The following is a 23,374-nucleotide window of genomic DNA, read 5'->3' as shown; positions in this document are numbered from 1 at the left end:
ATCACTTCAATCAGCGCCACGTTTCTAAGCTTAATGGCTTTGTTACCCTTAAAGTCCCACCTTTAGAAATACTTTAAGAATGCTCACATTAATTCTTCTTTTTGTCTCCCTTCTATTCCTGCCCCTTCTCCAGCGTTCCCCTGGTTTGGCATGGATATTGGTGGGACGCTTGTGAAACTGGTCTACTTTGAACCAAAGGACATTACCGCTGAGGAGGAACAGGAGGAGGTGGAAAACCTGAAAAGCATCAGGAAGTACTTGACTTCCAATACAGCCTACGGTAAAACTGGGATTCGAGATGTCCACCTCGAACTGAAAAACTTGACTATGTGTGGGCGGAAAGGGAACCTTCATTTCATCCGTTTTCCAAGCTGTGCTATGCACAGGTTCATACAGATGGGTAGTGAAAAGAACTTCTCAAGCTTGCACACCACGCTTTGTGCCACGGGAGGCGGAGCTTACAAGTTTGAAGAAGACTTTCGAACGGTATGTTTTGTTTGCACAATGTCTTGGTTTAAGGAGCTCTTTCCTACCACTTTTCTGGTGTTGCCAGATCAAATACAGGGGGTGTGTTTGTGTCAGTCAGACCTTAGGACGTCATTGTTTATTTTTGTCACTCCAAGCCAGCAAACCTGCCTTCAATAAGTGCTAACTGAGGAGAGTAGTTAACTACAAGTGCTAACTACTGTCGGTGTCTCTGGGGAGGAGAGAGAAAGGAGGCACAGGGGTGGCAATATTTGTTATGCTGTGTTAACACATACATCACGCTCAGAATTTTCTCCTTATATTTATTTTTTTTATCAGTATTAAGACTAAATGCAGGAAAGCACAGCTTCGACTCAGCATGCCACACAGCCTCACACTGTGTATTGTAGTCGGAGTCTGTCAACAAAGCAAGTTCCTGTTTTTTTGTTAGCAGGCATTGGTGTTCCATTGGGGTCAGGTTGACCGTTCCTTGTTGGTGTTTTTGTGGGCATGGAGGTTGTGCAGCTGCCTCATGATCAGGGAAATGGCTATAGTGTGCTTCTATCTGCAGCTTTGTACACAATCAGATTATGGGGAGTAACTGAATGCATTTTGCAGGTATTCCTCAATATGTGGTTGCTGTATGTATGTAAAAGATGTGAGGGCAGGACCGATAGGTTACCACTGAATTATAGGATTACACACCCATGCTTTTTAAGGAAAACTGGCCGCTTGAATGAGTGGTTAAGAGAGAGCTCAGTGAACTGGTTTTCTGAATCACTTCAAGAAACCCTCCATAACTGATGGTGCTACTTTTTTCCTTTCCTCCAAACATGGCTGCCTCCTCAGGTGAGCCGTAGTTGTAGAACTATAGGCATGGCACTTAATTTAAAAGAAAGAAAACAATGCTGGACTGCAGGTTGGAAAGAAAACAATGCTGGACTGAAGATTAGCAGGAGTTGCAGATCCATAAATTTTGCAGAACTTTCTTTTCTGGCTGCTTCCAAAACTTTGCCTGAAGTCAGGAATTCCTCTAAAAAGATGCCCAAACCCCCAATGTAATTTTTCTTTTGAGTGATACCAGCTGCTCCCATAGGCACAGTAATTACCATATTTTTCGCTCTATAGGACACACCCGACCATAGGACGCACCCGGTTTTAGAGGGGGAGAACAAGAAAAAAAATTCTCCCTCTCTCTGCTCAGCGCCCCTTCAGCGAAGCGGCAGGAGAAACTGAGCCCCTTCCACTTCTCCTCCCACTTCGCTGAAGGGGCGCTGCGTAGCTCTCCCTCTCTGCTGAAGCCAGGAGAGTATTGCTCTCCCGGCTTCAGCAAAAGGAACCCAAAGCCTTTGGAGCGCAGCGCGAGTTCCCGCTGTGCTCCAAAGGCTTCAGGCGGCTATCCCTCTTGCTCTCCAGGCTTCAGCGAAAGCAACGCGAAGCCTCCGGAGTACGGAGGGAGCGCTCCCTCTGTGCTTCGGAGGCTTCGTGTTGCTATTGCTGAAGCCAAGGAGCCTGCATTCGCTCCATAGGACGCATACACATTTCCCCTTAATTTTTGGAGGGGGAAAAGTGTGTCCTATAGAGCGAAAAATATGGTACTTCCTTGGCCAGCTTTTCTTATTTAAAAGTACAAGAGAAGCATTTGTTTTTCAAAATCACACAACCCCTGAACAGATTCCACTAAGAATTCAGGCAGGTCTGTGTCAACTTACAATTCTCAGAATGTTTACGGTGTTTGCTGCTGTCCTGAGGCAATGGGTGAGGCAAGGTAAGTAAGATGATACTCTTTCTGTATTGCTTTCTGTGGGTGAGCATGCTGCTGAGGATTATGTAACACATGCACACACGTTCTTCTGTTTTTCACCTTACGGCACCTTAATTCTAGAAGAGAGGTGGGAACGATTATTCTCTGCCGACTTTTGAAATGTCAGTTAAAACCCCCACCCAACACAATTTTCAGAGCATGCATTATACGCAAACAACTGATGTTCCACAGCTATGGGTTTCAGATTGTGCGTTTCACTAACGAATGGATCCCTCCAGGGAAGGGATGGTAACAGAGCTGTTTCAACACTGTAACAGAAGCAGCTGATATTTCCAGTCCTGTGATGGACTACAGTTTCAGTTATACACCCTTCATTCATTATGCAAAACTCAATTATATTGCCTGTGTGGTTGTAGAGGGTTGACTAAGAAAACAGACCAGTTCTTGGTACGTGTGTGTGTGTTTTTGTTTTCATGGTAAAAACTAGTCCTCTTTCCCTACCACCCACAACTATAATGACTAATGGGAACTTCAGTGCAGAGGTGGATTTTTAATTAGGCTCGACTTTTGTGTGGTGTTTTATATTCAACTGCACAAATTTTGTTCAACCTGAGGGATTGGCAACCGTTGGCCAGGGAGCTCAAACCCAGGGTGTGTAATTCAGTGGAGTATTTGCTCTTCACTGTGTGCATCTCACGGCTGCAGATTTGGTACCTGAGTAAAGTAAGTGGAGATCAGCACCAGAGGTGTGCAAGGGAGAGAGCATATCCCCAGGCTGTTGGTATTCACACTGGAGCAGAGGTTTTCAACCTTTTTGAGCCTAAGGCTTCCTTGACCAACTGCATTCTTTCTGCAGCTCCTCTGTGGGGAAACATGCTGCAAGCCTCAGAAACCCAGTTATGTCACCGTTTGCCTATAGAGCTGGCAGCTATATGGCACACGGTTCGAAAACCTCTGCACTAGAGAGAAGGCCTTTTTTTTCTGTGAGGCAGTGGACAAAGGCCATGTTGCCTGTCCCTCAAATGTGAAAGGTCACGTTTGTTTTAAAGTTGCTGTTAGGCTGGACTTTGCTGCATAGCTGGATTCTGGCTTTATAATTGCACTTTAAAGCTGGCAACATACATTGTTATGGGAAATGAAAATGTTTGAGGGCAATATTGCTTCTCATAAGTTACAAAAGCGTTTTGTTTGACTCATCTCTTGGAAAACAGGTTGTGTAGGCTTTGGGGACAATATTAAAAACCTATTTGATTTCAGGTGAAAGTGGGATGGGTAGATCCTTCTTTCGAAACCACTTAAGATTTCCTTTAAAAAACCCAGCAACTATGGTCTGTATCGCAGTGTCTTCAAGGAGCGAAAAACAACAACCCCCAAACCCTGAAATGCACAACATGGCTTGACCTTGTGATGTGCTTGTTTTCATGCTGATGGCCAACCTGCTTGCTTGATTATGAACTTCCTGTGCAAATACTTCTTAATGACCTGTTGTGCAACTCAAACAGTACAAAGTACTTCAGCAGGGCCTTTTGACTCTTCCATTAGGTTTCTTAACACTGTATCAACGAGTGTTCATTTATTAACTTCTCTTCCAGATTGCTGACCTCCAGCTTCATAAGCTAGATGAGTTGGACTGCTTGATCCAGGGCCTGCTCTATGTGGATTCTGTCGGTTTCAACGGCCACCCAGAGTGCTATTATTTTGAAAACCCCGCAGATCCTGAACGGTGTCAGAAAAAGCCTTACTGCCTTGATAATCCTTTTCCTATGTTGCTGGTTAACATAGGCTCCGGGGTCAGCATCTTAGCTGTGTATTCCAAGGACAACTATAAGAGAGTTACGGGGACCAGGTGAATATACTATCTGCAGGGAACAGCTCTTGCTAAAAGAAAATACCAACCTGTCTAGATTGGAGGTTCTGAATTGTTTTATTATTTTTACAGAGGGCCTCCTGAAGTCAGGTTAATGCTATCTAAACCTCCTCAAGCATATGTGAGGCAGAAAAATAAATAAAATGCCCCTGAGCTGAGGCTTCAGAGCTAAGGGACACCATGGCGCAGCCTGTGATTTGAACCCACCTTCTTCCCCAGAGCTACTGAACCACACTGTATGGATCTGAGACCAAAGCAGACTTCCCCACTTAATTCCACAGGACTGTTAGCCAACATGTTTGAGCAGAATGTTCTTAAGAGATCTGCAACTTTTTGCAGGTGTGATATCAACAATTTATTGCTTTAGCTTAGCTTGAAAATCAGATTCTTGAAAAGTATTATCTTCAAACAGGGTGTCTACACAGGCATTTTCTTCTAGAAATCAGGTACTGCTCCTATCTTCCTTCCTGCAAGTCTGACAATAGATTGATTCACACAGAACGATAAGGCATGGTCAATGGCTTATCAGGATTTGAACAGGATGCTGGTGGCAACTGCTTGATCCTTCCTGCTTCGCTCCTCCCCTGGTACCAGCAATAAGCTGTGAAACACAGCTTCTCATTGTGGTTTCTCCTTAAATCACTGTTGCTTGCCAACATGAAGCTATGACTTCTTGTTGGCTTTCTGATCATGTTTTTGGGGGGCCGGTGGGAGACACAATCCCAGATTTCGACATAGTGACAAACCAAGGCTTTATGGCTTGTTACTCCTGCTCTGACAAGGGGAGCCATGTCTGATTATGTTTGAACAGACCACAGTCTTCAGATTACAACCAGATGCATCATACCTTAAGCTATCAAGATCCAGTCCCTCCACCACCCTTTAACCAGTGCATCATAGCGAAGTTTCAGTTTGAGGGGCTTTCTTGAAGAAAGGAATTTGAAGCTTGCCCAGAGAACAGGCTATTTAGGAATCCAGACGGTTGTTACTAACAATTATTATTTATTAAACTTGTTAGTTGCTTTGAAAAACCCCAAACAAAAGTAACTCAGAGTGACTTACAACAATAAACAAATAACACATATACAGTAAAACCAGCATAAAACAAAACAGGAAAATCTGCAAGTTGGCTGAAATGAGTCTTCTCTTCCTCCTAGTCTCGGTGGTGGTACATTCCTGGGCCTGTGTTGTTTGCTGACTGGCTGTGAGACTTTTGAAGAAGCTCTGGAAATGGCAGCTAAAGGGGACAGCACCAATGTTGATAAGCTGGTGAAGGATATTTATGGAGGAGACTATGAACGGTTTGGTCTTCAGGGATCTGCTGTAGCATCAAGGTAAATATCAACTAGTCACATATAAATGAGTTATTGCAGATGATGGGAGATTACTTAGATCAGGGTTTCCCCAACTTGGCTCTCCAGCTGTTTTTGGACTGCAACTCCCATCATCCCTGACCACTGGTTCTGCTAGCTAGGGATAATGGGAGTTGTAGTCCAAAAACAGCTGGAGGGCCTAGTTTGGATTTAGATACTGAGAGCCTAACAACATGTTGCATGCAACCAAACCCGAGTAGGTAGCTATTTTGTTCTTCAGGAAAAGCTGCTTCAGGAGGGACAGTTAGGAGTAGAAAGAAGTGTGTGTGCTTTGCGTAACCATTTCCTTACCTGTTGCTTTTCTCTTCCAAATTGTCCCTGCTAAGCTTTTTTCCTGCACATTTGAAATACCACGAGGGTGGGGGGAGGGGCAGATCACTGGGGGTTAATTTGGAGTGGATAAGAGGTTTTGTGGAAAAGGTTTTGTATGTGTTCTGCATCAAACTGCACCCTCCCAAAACAGTTTTCCTGAAAATAAAGTTTGGTTGCCTGTGTTTGTATTTAAAATTATAGCTGGGCCTCCATGTGTAATGCTTATGTGGGTATAATTAATTATGTGTACTGCTTAGGACCTTAGTTTGATTAATTTCAGCTCACTTGTATCATATCGCTTTGCTTTCAGGTTGTGTTGCTTGTACATTAATCTTGCCTTGAAAGGAATTTTTCCCTTCCTCAATCTCCAACAGCTTCTCTGTGTATTTCATACCAAAATTAATAGCCTTTAAAGCAGGGGTGGCAAGCTTCCACCTGCACACCTGTCCCCATGTGTGATGACAGGTGTGGCGCAGGTAGAAAGATGGTTGGATTGGCTGCTTGACTGTGTTCCTCATGGGGAAATTGATCATGCAGTGGATCACTGCAGAAAACAGGGTTGCACTTACCGTCTGTCAGCTGAGAGGCGAGGAGTTCAGCCCTACTGAATTGGCTGCATGACTTGAGTTCTCCATGTGAAATGCGCTCGCGCACTGATACCTGCAGAAAGCACCTATGTCAGCCGTTTGCTGAGTGTAGAGCTGTCAGAGGCCCTTGCACCATGGTTCCCAAGTACCTGACAACCCGCTGACTGTCAGGCAATTGGGAAGTGCTGCACAAGTGATGTTGTCAGGTGAGCAGGACAACCCATGCCAGCCATATGATGTAAACTTGTCTGCTTACCTGTCAAAGTTGGCCCGCAGACGTTGCAAGACTATGTTATTTAGGAGAATTGCTTACTACTAAGTATCCACAATGTTTAAAAAAATGGTAAAAGCTTTCAATATGAAATGCAGCAATTTTGTAAGAGGGTGGTGCTAGCTCACTAAAGTTAGTTGACGTCCTCTGTGTCTGCGTGCGTGTCTTGCATCCTGCAATGGTGACGCCTGTTTGTCCCGGGCAAACTACTGAAAAACGTATTTTTTAGAAACCTTGGCCTTTCTGAAAAATGTAAGAAAGATCATATCCTCTAGTATTGTCACGCAGCTTCGGCAACATGATGAGCAAAGAAAAGCGAGATTCCATCAGTAAAGAGGACCTAGCAAGAGCGACCTTAGTTACCATCACCAATAACATCGGCTCCATCGCTCGGATGTGTGCTCTGAACGAGGTAAGAACATGCTGATTGGCAAGCTTTTGAAAGCTGCTATTGAGCTACTGCCTTACTTTGATCTCTGGTTTTGCATTAGTTAAATACCGAAGGACATTTTTTTGCAGTGCACACCATGCTCTCATGTGAAGCTTTGACAGAACGATCCACGGAGTTTTCTTTTCAATGGCTAAAACGAACAGAATCACAGTGCCTCTTCATTCATACAACAGTGCTTGACGTCTCCTGGCGTATTCTTATAGTTGAGCACCAGCAATGGAATCCCACCTCTGGCAAAGCCTGCTTCTCAGCTTTGTCCTTTTAGACCACCAATATTAACAGTGTAACCATGTGAACTGATGTGGTGGTGAATGAGGCTGGTAGTGAATACTACTTTGTACTCTGATAGGTCCTTTGTGTGAAATTCTTCCTGAATGTTTGCTGTCGAATTGGTTGTCATTCAGTCAAGCATTCTGGATTTTTTTTATTTCTTTTGGGCTACCGTCTGGAGAATCCTGTAGCGTCCAGAAACATCTCTGCATTCTTTTTAAGGTCAACCCACAAGAGCTTCCAGTCATATTCATATGCCTGATGGAACCTGGTTTGATAGTGGTGTTGACTACGGCATGGCACCTTTGAAGGTGTGCATTTGTTAACTTGGACACCTGCAAGTTGGCGCCAGTGCAGTGCAGAGCTAGGAAGAGCATCACTGTTCAGCAGTGACGCTCAGTGGTGGGTTTCGGCAAGTCAACACCTGTAGTTGTGAAGCCCAATACCTCTTGCCAAGGGCATCCTTCAGCCATTGAAGCAGCAGCTGCTCCAGTGTTTACTTTCTTGTTCTCTACCCATCTTCCCCCCCCCTTTTGTGTTGTTTCTACTAGACTTATGAGCCTGCGGGCAGGGACAGTCTTAGCTATATATAATTAACATTTTATGTAAGCTCCATATCTTACTTCCTGCTCATTTAATTGGCTGTGTCACTTGTTGAGGCAGGTAAACTCACAACAATGGAATATTCCATTGCACATAATAATAATAATAGTAGTAATAATAATAATAATAAAATTTTATTATTTATACCCCCCATCTGACTGGGTTGCCGCAGCCACTCTGGGCTGCTTCCAGCATATACAAAAACATAATAAAACAATAAACAATAAAACTTCCCAATACAGGGCTGCCTTCAGATATCTTCTAAAGGTTGTATAGTTACTTATCTCCTTGACATCTGACGGGAGGGCGTTCCACAGGACGGGTGCCACTACTGAGAAGGCCCTCTGCCTGGTGCCCTGTAGCTTCCCTTCTCGCAGTAAGGGAGAGAGAGAGAAGGAAAAGACACAGGTTCACTGTTTTGACAACAGCCACATGCCTGCCATAACTTTGGGGCATTTGGTGGAGTTGCAGAAGTCTAATATATAACAAACCCAGCAAATCCAGTACATACGAATCTATTAGTTAATTGCTTCAGTGTTGGCGACTGGGAACGTCTTTCAGTATTCCTGAATGATAAGAAACCTTTTGTATCGAAGTATTGTTAGAAGCTTCTCGGGGAAACAAGTAGCCTTTCTCTTTGCTTTCAGCTTCTTTACAGTGTTGCCTTGTGGCATGGAGTTCAAGCAGCATTGTACAGGGCTATCAAAGCATAGAGAGTTAGCTGCAGTGAGCAACACAGGGTACATTTAAAATGAAGAGACTGATCGCCACTTGTAGACTGGCATATTTGGTTTTGGAAGAGGATGATGGTGATTTGTTTGTGAAAGCATGAATATCACGAAGGAACTTGTGATACGATACAAATATGAATAGATGGGATTGCACAGATTCAGATAAACTGTTACTATGAAATTGCTATTATTTTGCTATGTTATGAAATTGTTGCTATGTTATTGTTTTGCTATGTTATTATGAAACAGTTCTTGTGGTGATTGTTTGAAATGCATCCCTGTTGCTTTGTTGTAAGCCACTTTGAGCATCATATGTGTGCGGAATAGCGGCATACAAATAAAGGAATGAGTTAATGAATTCTATTTGACAAGGGAAAAAATGGATTTTAGGGATCTTTACTTGCTCCTGCATCCCAGTTGTCTTCTGAACCCAGCAACATTTTTGCTGGATTACTGGATTTTGTTAATCTATGGCTCATTTCATATGTTCTTCCAAACCATTATTACCACCTTAACAGAGATTTGAACATGGGAAGCTTGCCTAATACAAAGCCAAACTTCTGTGCCTCTGTTAGGTGGAAGGCAAGTAGCAAATTGTTCTTTCCTCCCTAAGCTCCCCATTTTTTCTTAAGACCATGGTTGAGCCATGTACATTTTTACATGGTAAGACAGCTAGCTAAATACATTGTGTTATAGAATCCCTAAGTCATCTTAAAAATGAAGCCTCCATGTTTCTATAAACATTTAGGATTTTTGTTTGTTTGTTTTAAAAAACATTTCTAGAAGCTTAAGTAGTAAAGGGCATGGGCTGTGTCCCAGGAAAGGTTTCACTCAAATCAAGATGGGGGGCCCTAAATGGCCATCACTTAGCTTCAGATTTGGGGATGGAAGCAGCACCAGCCCACTTCACAGGGTACTCGTAAAGATAAAAATGCTCTGTGGAGGTTTCAAAGAGAAGTTCAAAAAAGCACCAAACAAATGCCAAACTAAGTATTTTCTGATTTTACTGATTGGAATGTCGGGAAAGCACTGAGTTGTCAGGGGAGGCAGACTTCAGATGTGCTTGATTAACACCAGTCCTTATCACATTAACACCTGAAAGATTTCCAAGCAAAAAATAACTTGCAGTGATTCATAAGAAGAGGCTGGTGCTTATTTAGTCACCCAAGCCCCCAAGGGTGTTAATTGGACTGTCAGTTTGGGACTGAAACTGCACTATTGGGATAACACTTTGACCGCCCTAAGTAGTGTGAACATGAACAATTTTTGCTGTCCTGTTCTTTCCAAAGCAGATCAGTCACGCTAAATACTGATGGATGTGTGTATAGGATTGGAGCCTAGAGTGTCTCTCCCTTGCTGTTCTCTTCCTTAGTTTGTTCATCTATCACAGAATACGTATCACAATATGTATGGGTGGGAGAGAAGATGGGCTAGTACAGTTTTTTGGTGGCTATCTGGAGGACATCTGGTAGGTTGTGTTATCGTGGGGGTTGCTTTACTTAAAAAAGGAAGTTGCTAAGTGAAAATCGTCCACAGCCTCCCTAGGGGGGTCCATCCTGCTGTCAAACAACTCTGATGGTCTTAATAGTACTGCAGTCAAACCCCGTTCATTCGAAAATGGAGCCATTTGGGAGCCAAGGTTTGACTGTACAGAAACTTTATAACATTGACCTCAAAAATGGTGTTCTAGTTTAAGGAGAAATGTTCCACTGGTGTACAATCTCATTTAAATAAGGTAATCTAGTTTTGATTGTCTTTCTGATGCTTTACTGTTAGGAGACATCTGATGAACACAGAATGAATATCATAGCTGTGAATTCCATAAGTTTTAAGCTAAACATGACACCCTGTTGAATGTATATATTTTCCTAATTTTTGCTTAAATTTTGCAGAACATTGAGAGGGTGGTGTTTGTTGGAAACTTCCTGAGAATCAACATGGTCGCTATGAAGGTACTTGCATATGCCATGGACTACTGGTCAAAGGGACAACTCAAAGCTCTCTTTTTGGAACACGAGGTAAAGACTGTTCAAAAGAAATATGTATATATATGAAACTCAGTTGATCTGCTAGTGAAGTCATGGTTTGAGTTATGATTGGACTTTCTCCAGTTCCCGAAATGTAAATAGAAAGACCCATTCAAATATAGAGGTGATATCTGCCATTGTAGTTTATGTGCAGCCATCCAATGACAATGGGAAAGAAACATTTTTAATTGGGATAATTGATGGGTCTTAACAAAACTGTGCTGGGGTGGGGAAAGACTGTGAACTGTAGAAGTTGAATAGGCTTCTTAATTAGTATTGAAGCAATGGAATGCAAAAATAAAATATTTTGTGTTATAGAGCCGAATAGGAGTATTTGTAGTTAGTTTTCATGAACATAGGTGCTTGGTAGCGATAGATCCAGGGAGCTTCTGGCTACATTTGCATGTTGCACAATGCTATCGTTTTCCAGGACATGTACAAGTTTCACGGAGTTTTGGGCTTGCATGCTTCCTCCTCCCATCTCTTCCGGACAGGCTTTCATTTCTTTATTGCAAAATTCTATAATCCACCCTTTGTCCAAAAATGAATTTCAAATAAATTTAAAATTGCAAATGTGCTTTCACATGAACACTACAATGAAATTACGAGGAATAAAACAATTCAACCAGCTATAATTTAAAATGCGAAATAAAACAAAAACAGAAAAGACAAATAAAAAAACTGGCTCTGAATAGAATACATGGCCTGCATCAGGGGCACTTCTTTCTCAGAACAACAATCCACAATCTTTTGTGTATTCATGATGTATTCCTCTTAAACTTGAGAAACATGTAAGTGATTATTCCAATAATCTGAATAGGTTTATATTAACCACAGTTTGCTGTAGTACCCAGGACTGTGATTAATCTTTGCAGTACAGTGGTACCTTGGTTTCTCAAATGCCGTGGTTCCCAAAAACTGAAAACCTGGAAGTAAGTCTTCTGGTTTTCAAACTTTTTGGAAGCCAAATGTCCGGTGCAGCTGTCGGCTATTGTTTCCGGGGCACCTGCACCAATCAGCCTTGGTTTTTGAACATTTCGAAGTCAAATGGACTCCCAGAACAGATTAAGTTTGAGAACCAAGGTACTACTGTAGTTAGTTTAAACAACCCAGCTTGGGTTACTTTAGTATCAGGAGCTACGGCTTTTACTTTCGCTCATGTGATTTGTCACGTCATCCAGACAAACCCTGCGGTTGCTATTAGCTATTGTTATTTTCAAATAAGTCAACTTCATACCATAGTTACAGAAGTGGGCTTGTTTAAACTAACAGTTGAGATGGTGGTTAATCTTAACAACCAAGCAGACAGCGTCTAAATGCCTCCTAGACAGGTGGGGGAGGAAAGGGCAAGCCTAATGCTTGCTGAAGCTCATTCCTGCTCTTCGATTTTGTGCTAAATTATGGTTTAGCATGACATGTAAACACAGCGCTCTCTCTCTTTGTGTGTGTGTGTGTGTGTGTGTGTGTGTGTTTGTGTGTGTGTTGACATGCACACACTCTAGGAAAGAGTGCCACTTGAAGGGTGTTTTAATTCATTCAGAGGGGGTGCTGTCTTCACTGGGTGAACCATTTGGATGTAACAGCTCCTTTCTCTCCACATAACCCTTTCTGGCTCTTTCCAACATTGTGGAGAAAACTGCTTTACTCACATGGTGAAATGGTGCAAACAATTCAGCACATAGTTACGGTTCTCACGCAGTGTTAAAGTAGTTTCCAAATGGCACCTGTAATGCATAAGAAGCTGAGCCATGTTTCCCCCCCCCCCCATTTAACCAATTGAGAGTAGAATGATAAAGCTATAAGAAACTGTGAAATCTCCCTTAGGGCCTGTTTCCATACCACAGCATACTGGCAAGCTTAGATGTCCTTGTGACTTTTATAGCACACTTATAGAAGTCTCTATCCACGTCCTCAGGTGTAGGGACTTGTACAGCAACCCACTGCCTTACTTACAGCTCAGTGCAAGTAAAATACAGGCAAGGAAATTACCTGTTTATGTTACGATGACTCTCTTCCAAGGGTCCAAACATTTCTTCCGCTGGAAGAAGTTCCAAATGACATCCAGTGACATATGCATGCAAACAAAATCAGTTCTGGCTTTTGTATTTGTACAAAATGTGGAATATTAATGTCATCTTTTACTGGGCCCAACTACTTTTAAGCATTCAGAACTTCTGAGAACAGCTCTACTGAATAGACAATATGCTTGCTTGCTGCTCCCAGCATTCACTTGAATTTCCAGTAGAATTGGCCCTGGCTGGTATGGATTCCTTCCTTTGCTCTCAAACAGCACTGTATTTTGTTTTGCAGTACCTGCTTGTCTGATGTTTCAGATGTTTTCAGACTTGCACCTTTGTTTAAAGAGAGAGAGAGAGAGAGAGAGAGCACTTGCTTTATATTGTGCTGAACTCATTGACTCTGTGACAAGTGGTTTGAGCTCAAATAACATTACATACTAACGCCTTCCTCTCCTTTCAATAACTTTGAAGGGTTATTTCGGTGCTGTTGGGGCCCTTCTGGAATTGCTTAAAATGACAGATGATCAATGATGAAGCCTCCAGGAGCCCAAATGCCTGTAGAAGCTGCTACAAGACGGACAGCTGCTAGGAGGACGGAAAGAAGCCATGATGGACACTCTTACCTGCTGGATTTGTAAATAATAATTTAAACTCCTTTTAGCTGATCTTTTAACTTTAGGGTTGGACATTAGCTTCAGAATTCGTACCAGGAATCTAAAAGAAAAAAGAGGCATTTTTAACTGTATAAAACATTTTTTTTTAAGACAAAAAAAAAATGTGCAATGTTGCCAAACATGGCAGATTTTTATGGATCGTATCTAAAAAGTGGATATGTGTGGGAAATGGACCTAAGATATGTGACGACACTGGTTTTATTTTATTATTTTTCTTCTGGGGTTTACTGACCTAGTGTGATATAATTATTCTTTTAGTAATTGCTCTAGGAGATTTTTTTTATTAAATCTTTCATGACGTTTCATGATTGCTGTTGGTTTCAGGTGAAACCGCAAAACTAGTATATAGTGTGAGCAGTAAAGTAATGAATCTTGTTGCCTTCATTTTTATTATTATTATTATTAAACTGTGTTTCCATCTTCCCCAAACTTTCTTTGACTGTCCATGTTGTCATCAAATCCACCGAAAATAGGAAGAAGACCTCAACCTTTCCTTTCAGAAACTCGCACACAATGAGTTATCTATTCCTTGTAGCACCGGAATCCTTATTTGTGGTACACTGAGCTAGAACAAAAAAAAAAAGATTATTGGGCCATGGGCAGGGGGAGGGCTAGTTCTCACAGTCTGCAGATGACGTGGTAGACCTGTATTCTTACATACCTGAATGCACCTGCATGCAAAGAAAACATATCTCCTCCCCTCTCATGCCAGCATTCTACATGCAGATGTATTTTTCTTCTTTTTTCTTATGGAGAAGCATTCAATCCTGTGAACCCCTACCTGAAATCTGAAAATGGTACAATCCAGCAAGTTTAACCACCTCCTCTGCTGTTTGTGAGAACTGGGCCTTACTTAAAATACATTTTTAGTATGCTGAAAAGTTATTTGGCTGTTACAAGACAAATACCATGCCATATATCTGACACTTTTAAAAATGTCAAATGTGTCAGACCACATGTTGAGTATTAATGTATACTATTTCTTAGAAGTTCTTATTGATATTTACCACAAGGAACAAATGACGTAGTGGTATAAAATGTTCAAATTTAAAAATGTTTGAGTGAATTAACTACATGCCCTGGCTGATCAACTACAAAAATTATGGACCTAGCAAAGAACAGATTAATTTCCTAAGTTCCTTTCTACCTTGTTGATTCACATTGGAAAGACGGTTCTGTTTTTGCAAAATGTAAAATGTCCGTCACATGGTGGCGGGAGATGACAGCATTAGCTTTAAGGAGCAAACGTTTTCTCTAATAAATTTGAATTATTTGTTTGGAATACAGTATTTGATTTCTTTACCTTGAAACCTTTAATAAATTAACACTAACTGTTCACTTACCTGGCTGAAATAAAAATAATCCATTACTGTTGTGATGGCTTTGAATGCATCCGTGGCCTCCTTTTCATTTAAGAGCTTTACTTAGTCCTTTTCTTTTCAGGTTTTCATTACAGGTGCTTATTTGTTGGATTGTTTTAAAAAATGCAAGGGGGGGGAGCCAGCTGAACATAACATCCAAAAGTGGACAGTCCAGTTCCACACCTAAATCCCTGCCATTATACCTAAAATACTGGATTTAACATTTGCGGGCGGAGTTATAAAGTAGCATTTACGAACACCTACATACATTACAATAGGTATATGGACAGGATGAGCAGCAGCATCGAATACTCTTTTCAGGGTGGGGGAGGCACTTAGAGACTCAACAAATATATGAATTTAGATACAGTACTTTACATGTTGTCTACCAAGCAACCCTCGAGCTGAGTTTATATGACGAACCCTGACAGAACAATGCAAAAAGCAGCAGGAAATTTAGGCAATGCAGAGAAAGTAATTTACTCTTTGTCTTTTGGTGACACCCACCCCCTGTCAGAAAATGCCTCTTGTGTTCTCTCACGGAGGCCTCTTCAAATGCAGTACAGTGGTACCTTGGGTTAAGAACTTAATTCGTTCCGGAGGTCCGTTCTTAACCTGAAACTGTTCTTAACCTGAAGCACCACTTTAGCTAATGGGGCCTCCTGCTGCCGCTGTGCTGCCGCCGCACGATTTCTGTTCTTATCATGAAGCGAAGTTCTTAACCTGAGGTACTATTTCTGGGTTAGCGGAGTCTGTAACCTGAAGCGTCTGTAACCTCAGGTACCACTGTGTTGTTAGCCAGATCTCTTTCTTGCATGCTTTAATTCTTCCAGTAGAGGGCATTGTTGGATGGGAGTTTGAGGTTTTCAAACACGTCTCTTGTGGGATTTTGTGATTTATAAGAGCTGCCAAAATGCCTTCTGACAGAACCTGCAGTTTGTTTTTATTTTCTAAAAAATAATAATAGACAAGCTTATTCTCAGATTCAAAGGCAGATTAAAAAAAACACAACAGAATGTGTTGTGTATATAAAGGGCCAGAGAACGAGAATTGTGTCTCTACTGCACCCCCAGACTCGGAGGTCAAATGTCTCCTTGTAGTGGCTCTTCGCTGGACGTTCAGTCAAGAGTCTTTCCCAGCCCTGAAGAGCATTGTATATGAAGTGGTGAGAAAACCGGGCTGCAGCATAATGGCAGCGCACAGTCCAACTGGAGCTTGCTCCCACAGGAGGCAGTGATGGCCACCAGACTGGATGGCTTTAAAAGACAAATTTGTGGCCACTAGCCATGGTGGCTATACTCTGCTCCATACTTTGAGGCAAGAAGGATTCTTAATATCAGTTGCTGGAAACCACAGGAGGGGAAAATGGTCATGTGCTCGGATCCTGCTTGAGGTTTTTTCACAGGCACCTGGTTGGCCTGATCCAGCAGGCTTTCCTTACATAGTTAACTGCAATAGTCTGTTCACACATGTAAGTCCCCCCCACTGTTTAAGGTCCTCAGATGACAGAAATACTTGTGTGAATCAGTTCTGTGTCAGCCCTTCATCTCTAACATGGGGATAATAATGCCAATCCGTTTTTGAAAGTTGAAGGATTTTCTGAAGTGATTGTATGGAGGGGTGCTACATAAATGCTAAATTCTTTTAGTTGGTTTTGAGGCATAATCTCCATTCCTTTCAATGAGGCTTACATAGGTAGTCTTTGGCCGACTTTGTTTGAAACCCTTCAGGTGCAATAATGTATGTCCAGATTTCACTGGAAACTATCCTAACCGGACACCTCATGTGCTGTTGGTGCATGCAAGAGCAATTCTGTGGAGAGCAACATGTCAAAGTAATTGCAAAGGAATGTCGCTTTTAGAATGTTTTTGCGTGTGCCAGGTAAGGGAAAGCAATAGCTACATGAAATATGTCAGAAAGATTTGAATCAGAGACAAGAGCTAACGTGTTAAATTATTTTTTATCTGTCACTTGTATACCTACCCCTGCTATTGTTGTGTGCTGTGTTTTCAAAACAATTAATGCCAGTGTTGAACAGTATGTTATTTCACTATAGCTAAATATTTTTCCCCATGCTGATGGTGTTTGAAGGACTGGACAGTATAGGATTTGGCTCTTGTTGTTTAGGAGTCCACTTGCTGTATGGCCTTTTCAGTGCTGCCTCTGTGAATCACATTGTGGTGAGATGCTTCTGGGTTTTCTCTTTTAATTAAAACTTGCTCTCTGGTTTTTAAACACCCAAGTGAACAGAGTGCTACCACAGAGAAGTGTTCTTGTTTCATGGGCCAAGGGAAACCTCAGAAGTGGTCTTTTAGCTCACACAGACACAGTTATAACTTAACTTAGTGTTGTGTGTGTACAATCACACTTTTCATTTGTGTGCTCTACAGACAAATATTGTAGCTCCTAAGAAGACTGTCCATAAACCCCCAGGCTTTAGGGAACTAGATATTGCCCACAAGCCATATGATTTAAACTAGTGATTCCCAAACGTGTACCAATGACTTGTTTATTTTGAGACTATGAACAGAAGCCCACCGTGCCATTAGTCTCTTTGATATACCGAGTGACACATGTACAGCTGAATGAGTGAAGAGGCCAATAGACTTACAAATGTGGTGGTCACTTTTTAGAGATGTGGAATATGTGACTTGAGTAAATCCATGCACGTATGGAACATAGTTGTGTGAATGTTAGCTGAAGTCAAAACTCATCCAATCTACACACACACACACACACACACACACACACACTGCACCTGCTGCTGATTGGCTTGCAACCAGTAATGCCAGTTGAGACAGCTATAGCTTGCAAGTTGCTGACCCACTTGGCCCAGGCAAAATGCTGTGACAGGCATGTGACTTTGGCAAGGTGCTGAGAATCTTCAGCAACAACCGTATGGTGCAAACTTCTGCATGCACTGTTTGTTGCACATGGCCAAGAGATCTAGAGATCAATGTGAATAGCAGCTGCCATGCTAGGAGCTTTACTCCCCAAATAGAGTTGTGCAATTATACACTGCATGGAGGATGCAATGTACGTTATGTCTCTGCTGAACCAGAGCAGGCACCATGCACTGGTAAGATGGGGCAGTTGTTAGGTCCTAGATCCATTAAGGAACCCACCAACTGAGAGCCCTCTTGGCACAGGATCCAACAGGTCAAAGGGAGTACATACTATCTCTGATATGTCCAAGCCTAATTAGGAGTCCCTTGTGACGGTATAATGAATTGAGGACAGTTCCTTTTCCCTAAGATCCTGCGTGATTACTTTCTCCCACTTTTAAAGTGTCATTGAGTAGACAATTGCATTAGGAAAGAAAATAAAGCCCCAAATTAATCTGGTACGGTTAACAAGGAGTGGATGCTATCTGCTAGGTCTGTCATCAGGCCAAGAAGTATTTAATCAAGACACCAAAAGTTTGAAAAACTTCCTCTTTTTCCAGGCTTTTTGAATAACAATGGGTCTTTCTGCTGAATTGTGAAACAGAAGTGGGTCTTCATTGAACAGTATATTGCGTTTTTAAGCATGTTTTGTTTTTATATGTTGTTTTATGTGTTGGTATATAGTGTGAACTGCCCTGAGAACATCTTACAATGAAGGGCGGGTTATACTTGTGACATGTTGTTGCTGGCATCCCTCTGTCTTGAGAGACAATGGAATGTACCTCTGGGGGTGAAGTCAAACTGTGACATTAGCCACATTGAATATAAAAAAAAGTTGTTCCAAAGGAGGGAGAACCAGTTTTCTTTTGATTTGCAAAACTTTCTCTAACTTGAACCCTTTTAGAGTTGAAGGAGCATGGTAGAAATCTCTTGTCAATGATAATGGTAATAATAAATATTAACGTGTAGAAATAAGATTTTTTAAAAAACCAAAAACAAACATAAGATTAAAAAGGGCAGAGGGGAGAACTGAAGATGGTTTACATCAGCAAAACATTATGATATAACCCCCCCCCCCAAAATTCCTTAAACCACAATCATAATAAAACACAACCCAAGGAGCTTAAAATTCCAGCAAGGAACAAAAGCAGCATTCCACAAGACCAAAAAAACAGGAGGGGGCGGGACTAGGACCATCAGAAAACTCATTTTCTCAGCTACAGACTTCCTTGAATAACCATGTTTAAAGCAAGTGCCTAAAGGTTATGTAGTGCCATTTTTTTTAACTGAAAGCATCCTGCAATGGAGATCAAACATTTAAGTAAACAACCTCCTACTTATCTTCCTTGTGTTCTTTGAAATATTTCCTGGTAACTCCCTTTGATGAGCATGTGACAAGCAACACAAATCTGTGCTAACATATCTGTGTGGGTGTTTGCTTTGGCACATGTTAATCTGAACTAACAAGTTACTTCCCCCAAGTAATTTACTTCACACCTGCTGTTAAAGGGTTTATAATGAATGACCAACCAGCTAGCCAGCCTTCATCTGCCCTGGTTAACATAGGAGAATCAGATGTCACTTATTTTGGTGGTTGTTATTATTATTATTAATTTTATTTTATGATTATTATGACTGCATGGTGGGTCAGCATGATGGGGCATCAGTCAAGGCCCCCCTCGGAAGAGCCCCCTGGACCTGCCCCTCCTGCTCCCCATTGCAACCTGCTTGGTTTCCTGCATCTCTCTCATTTCTGCCTAGGCAATGGTGCAGCAGCAGCAGGCAAAGGATCAGTCTGCCTGGCATGCAAGCAGGTGATAGCTGTGATAAGGAAAAGCAGCAGCTGGTGATAGTGTTGGTGAAGAGCAAGACTTGCTGTGGGAAGCTTATGGAGGATATCTAGCCAAAGCCCCCCCCCCCAATCCCTTGAGCCATCCCAATTGGGAGCTGTCATCTCTATCATAATTCTTATTGGCGAGTTCCAGTAACACCCACATGAGCGCTGCAACTGAAAGGGTGGCATACATCCCATGCGGTAGTGGGGCTGCAGACTCACAAGCATCCATTTCTTCAAAGGCTTTCAGGCTGGTCCTGGCCAGCAACTAGCTGTGTTTATGGGGTTGTCAGAGGTGGCAGTGATGCTCCAGCAAAGACCGTCCTCAACCTCTTGTGGCTTAGAGGAAAAGGTGTGGTGGCTCCATTGGCACTGTATGGATGCCTTTACTAAACACAGAAAGCATCATGCAAGAGAAGATCTCTTCTTCTAGCATACTTCATGGCCTTCCACCCTGGTCTGTGTATGCAGCTCTTGCAGATGTGAGGTCAAATATAGGGCACCATTCAGTTCACTTTGGAGCGTATCAGATAGCTGTCAGGAAATGGGTCTTTCTGCACTCTCAAATATGTTGCCTGGAGGATCTGTACAGAAGCAGAGAATGAAGCTGCCTTACATATGAAGCTGCCTTATCCAGAGTCAGGCTATTGGTCTAGCTCAGTAGTCTACACTGACTTAGGAGCAGATCTCCAGTATTTCAGGGAGGGGTCTCTCCCAGCCATACCTGGTTACTCGCAGCTGGCTGGGTCAGGCACCTCCCCCTCCCCCCGTAGATTTGGGAACCAACTGTTCTGTAAGGAAGAGCAGCTTTGCGGGTGTTGGCACTGCAGAACCAACAAGGTGGTGTCGGATTCCGGCAAGGACTCAGAGTGCCAAGTCCTCATCCTTTAAGGTCAACAAGGTATGGCTCAATTGCAGCAACTTCCAAGAAGGCTGGCTACACCAGGCTGTTTCCCAGGTACTGTACTGTCAAGGCAAAAAAAACCAGCAATCCCCTGTTACAAAAACTGTTCCGGAAGCTCTGCAAACACCATCTTCATAGTCAAGATAACCCCACAATTAATTGGTAGATGTTGTAACAATGAACTCATATATGTTTATATTCACTTGCTGTGATATAAACTGATTGCCTTGCTTTGATGTTATACTTATCGATGGGCTTGGGGTGCTGGGCTCTGAGCCCAGAAAGGGGAACTGTCTGTAAGACTTGGGTATTTGCCACCTATGCTCTCATCCGGTCAGGTGAAGTTCTGGCCGAAGTGATGCATGCTGCTTTGGGTATAAAGAATGTATAAAACGTTTGCTTGGGTTCAGACTAGTCATGACGGCCTCTCACTGTTGCAGTGTCCGTCCTGCATATGCAAAGGTAGTGGAGCACTGGAACTGATCACTCTGTTGTTTTTTGACATCTTTCTTCAGTGTGTCTGCACCAAGCCACTCCTACAAGCCCTGCTTTGGGCCGGTGGATCAGGACAAGAACCTTGTAACATCAAGGATTTGGTGCAGAATTTGCCAGTTGCCCTCTTCCCTCCCCATCCGTTGTTCCTTTTCTGTCATGTCTGAAAGCAAGGACTCTGGTTGTTATATAAAAATATATAAATATATATCTCTAAAATGAACAATAAGCCATTCTAGAGAGCCTTTTTGGCTAAAGAATGGGATAAAGTTTTCTGAATGAATGTAGATTCTTGCATGCCATCTCCCTCTCTTGTTCCTTAAATTTAAAAAGATTTTTTTAAAAATTATTATTCTGGTACTGTATATTGTTTACCCAACCAGTTTTTTGTGTTTTTATATGTAGCTTTTAAAGAAGTTTAGGTGGAATGGAATCAACGACTATTATGACAGCTAGAGGAAACCTCCATTTACAGCAGTAGTATACAGTGGTACCACAGGTTAAGTACTTAATTCGTTCCGGAGGTCCGTTCTTAAGCTGAAACTGCTCTTAACCTGAAGCACCACTTTAGCTAATGGGGTCTCCTGCTGCTGCTGCGCCACCGGAACACGATTCCTGTTCTCATCCTGAAGCAAAGTTCTTAACCTGAAGCACTATTTCTGGGTAGCGGAGTCTGTAACCTGAAGTGTATGTTACCTGAAACGTATGTAACCTGAGGTACCACTTTATTGCCAAACCCACAGTGCTGGAAACAACAGTCCCTCAAATTCACAGCTGGCACCTGTGGGCACCTGGCAACTCCCCAGGGCACCTGGTTGTTTGCTGTCTGGCAAACTGATTTAGACAGTCTACACAGTAATCCAGCATGGGCAGTTTATGCTCATTTGTAGGTCTTATATTCCCAGGTGCAGGAAGGGGTTCTCATTTGTTCACATGAAGACAGACAAGATTCCTCATGTCCCCTAGTACCAACTGCCAAGAAACTAGTCACTAAATGCAAATTCCAAGATGCCACAGTTGATAGAATGCACTTGGCAATTGCAATGCTTCCTTTCCAACAAGATTAGCTGGAAGCTATGCCCTTTTTGACAGGCATTGTTCTGTCTTGTGGTTCTAAATGCCCCAGGCCAGTAGTGCAGTATAACTAGATGGAAGGTGTAACCTTGTCCATGGACAACGTGGAAGAGGGCAGAAAAAGGGCGGGAAACACAAGCCCTGGAGGTTGATTGTGGCTCTCTCCCCAGGCCGTACACCCCCTTGCCGGACCTGCTTTATAGAACCTCATTGACTTTTTTGTTTGTCTGGAATGTGTTCTTGAACTCTCATAATGGTTCTATCCACACTCACAAACCTTCTCTATTCAGACAACCAAGAGCTCTTGGTTGTCTGAATAGAGAAGGTTTGTGAGTGTGGCTAGAACCAAGTCTACTGCACACAGGCCAAATATATATATATATATCAAACCCATTGTTTCACACACTTTTACCTCTGCCCACCCACCACTGGCATATGCCACTCACCCAGGAAGGTTGCGCAGATAAGAATAAGGCCTGAGTATGAAAAAGGTTCCCTACCTTGAATATGTTGGCTTTACAATACTGTTAAATTATATGACATTTATTTATTTGTATACACTATATATATATGCATATGGCTGTATCAAAACATCAGGGTAGTGTATAACAATAAAACATAAACACCATTAAAGCAGTGGAATGGTCTGTTACTCAGAGGCTTGGACAGGGCAGCAGGCCAGGCAGATTGGCACCTTGCAGCATTTCCCTGTCCTTGTGAACACAACTTACTACAAGCACATTCTCCTGCCTGCTGAATGGCATTGGCAGGAGAGGCATCTTTTAAGCTAGGGTGGGGCAATGGTTAGTTGAGAGTGTGAGACGCAGGTTCAAGCCGTCACCCCCCCCACCCATGAAACACACAGGGGCTGCCACAAGCACCATGTATGTAAAGCCCTTGCCTCCCACCACCCTAAAAAGAATCCTGGGAACCACAGTTTGTTAGGATTCTGGGAATTGTAGCTCCCGAGAGGGGTAAAGTACAGTTCCCAGAATTAATTTCAGGCTAGCCTACACCACAGACTTATTGTGAGGATAAAAGCCGGCGGGGGTGGGTGGGGGTTAGAGAGAGAAAAATGTAGGCTGATAGTACCTTGAGCTCCTTGGAAGAAAGGCAGACTATCGCCACCACGAGTAAAATCTGAACAAGACCAGTGAGAATTTCGGAGCAATATTTGTGAAAAGTCCATCCTTAACACTGTTCTCTCGCTTGTTGCTTTTCCCACGAGGAAGGGCAAAAGAGCCCCGAGAAGCTTCTCCGCGAACCACTTTGAAAGGATGTGTCGCGGCTCCGGCGTAACCGATTGCGGTGAGGGAAAGGCTCTTTGCCCATGCTCAGAGGCACTGTGGCCTTTAGCCAGACCTTTCCTTTCCTGGACGGAGCCACCCCGCCTTCTGCCGCTGAGCAGAT

General features: G+C 42.6%; 1 protein-coding gene and 1 long non-coding RNA gene across 6 annotated transcripts in view; one reads left to right on the top strand and one right to left on the bottom strand.

Annotated features, from left to right (window-relative positions):
- Window positions 1–14,806, top strand: part of PANK1 (pantothenate kinase 1) — a 34,816-nt gene extending 20,010 nt beyond the window's left edge. For 4 of the 5 annotated variants that reach the window (XM_083503124.1, XM_083503125.1, XM_083503126.1 and 1 more), the window contains exons 2-7: window positions 134–486; window positions 3,823–4,076; window positions 5,255–5,431; window positions 6,929–7,052; window positions 10,588–10,713; window positions 13,212–14,806. In XM_083503124.1, coding sequence (XP_083359250.1) covers window positions 134–486; window positions 3,823–4,076; window positions 5,255–5,431; window positions 6,929–7,052; window positions 10,588–10,713; window positions 13,212–13,271 — 1,094 coding nt within the window. In that variant the 3' untranslated portion in view covers window positions 13,272–14,806. Of the gene's footprint in view, window positions 1–133; window positions 487–3,822; window positions 4,077–5,254; window positions 5,432–6,915; window positions 7,053–10,587; window positions 10,714–13,211 lie in introns of all 5 variants that reach the window. The other variant, XR_014526179.1, reaches the window with a different exon arrangement.
- Window positions 14,807–18,684: 3,878 nt separating this feature from the next.
- On the bottom strand, window positions 18,685–22,963 carry LOC310706881. Its single transcript, XR_014526214.1, has 2 exons — window positions 22,840–22,963; window positions 18,685–20,460 (listed from the first exon to the last, which is right to left on the bottom strand). It is a non-coding gene; the product is annotated as an uncharacterized lncRNA (long non-coding RNA).
- Window positions 22,964–23,374: the final 411 nt, after the last annotated feature.

The sequence above is a fragment of the Podarcis liolepis genome (assembly GCF_965112155.1).
Source record: "Podarcis liolepis genome assembly, chromosome: 5".
NCBI classification, from domain to species: Eukaryota; Metazoa; Chordata; class Lepidosauria; order Squamata; family Lacertidae; genus Podarcis; species Podarcis liolepis.
The sequence above is the reverse complement of the archived record's forward strand: the minus strand, read 5'-3'. Positions and strand labels throughout refer to the sequence as shown.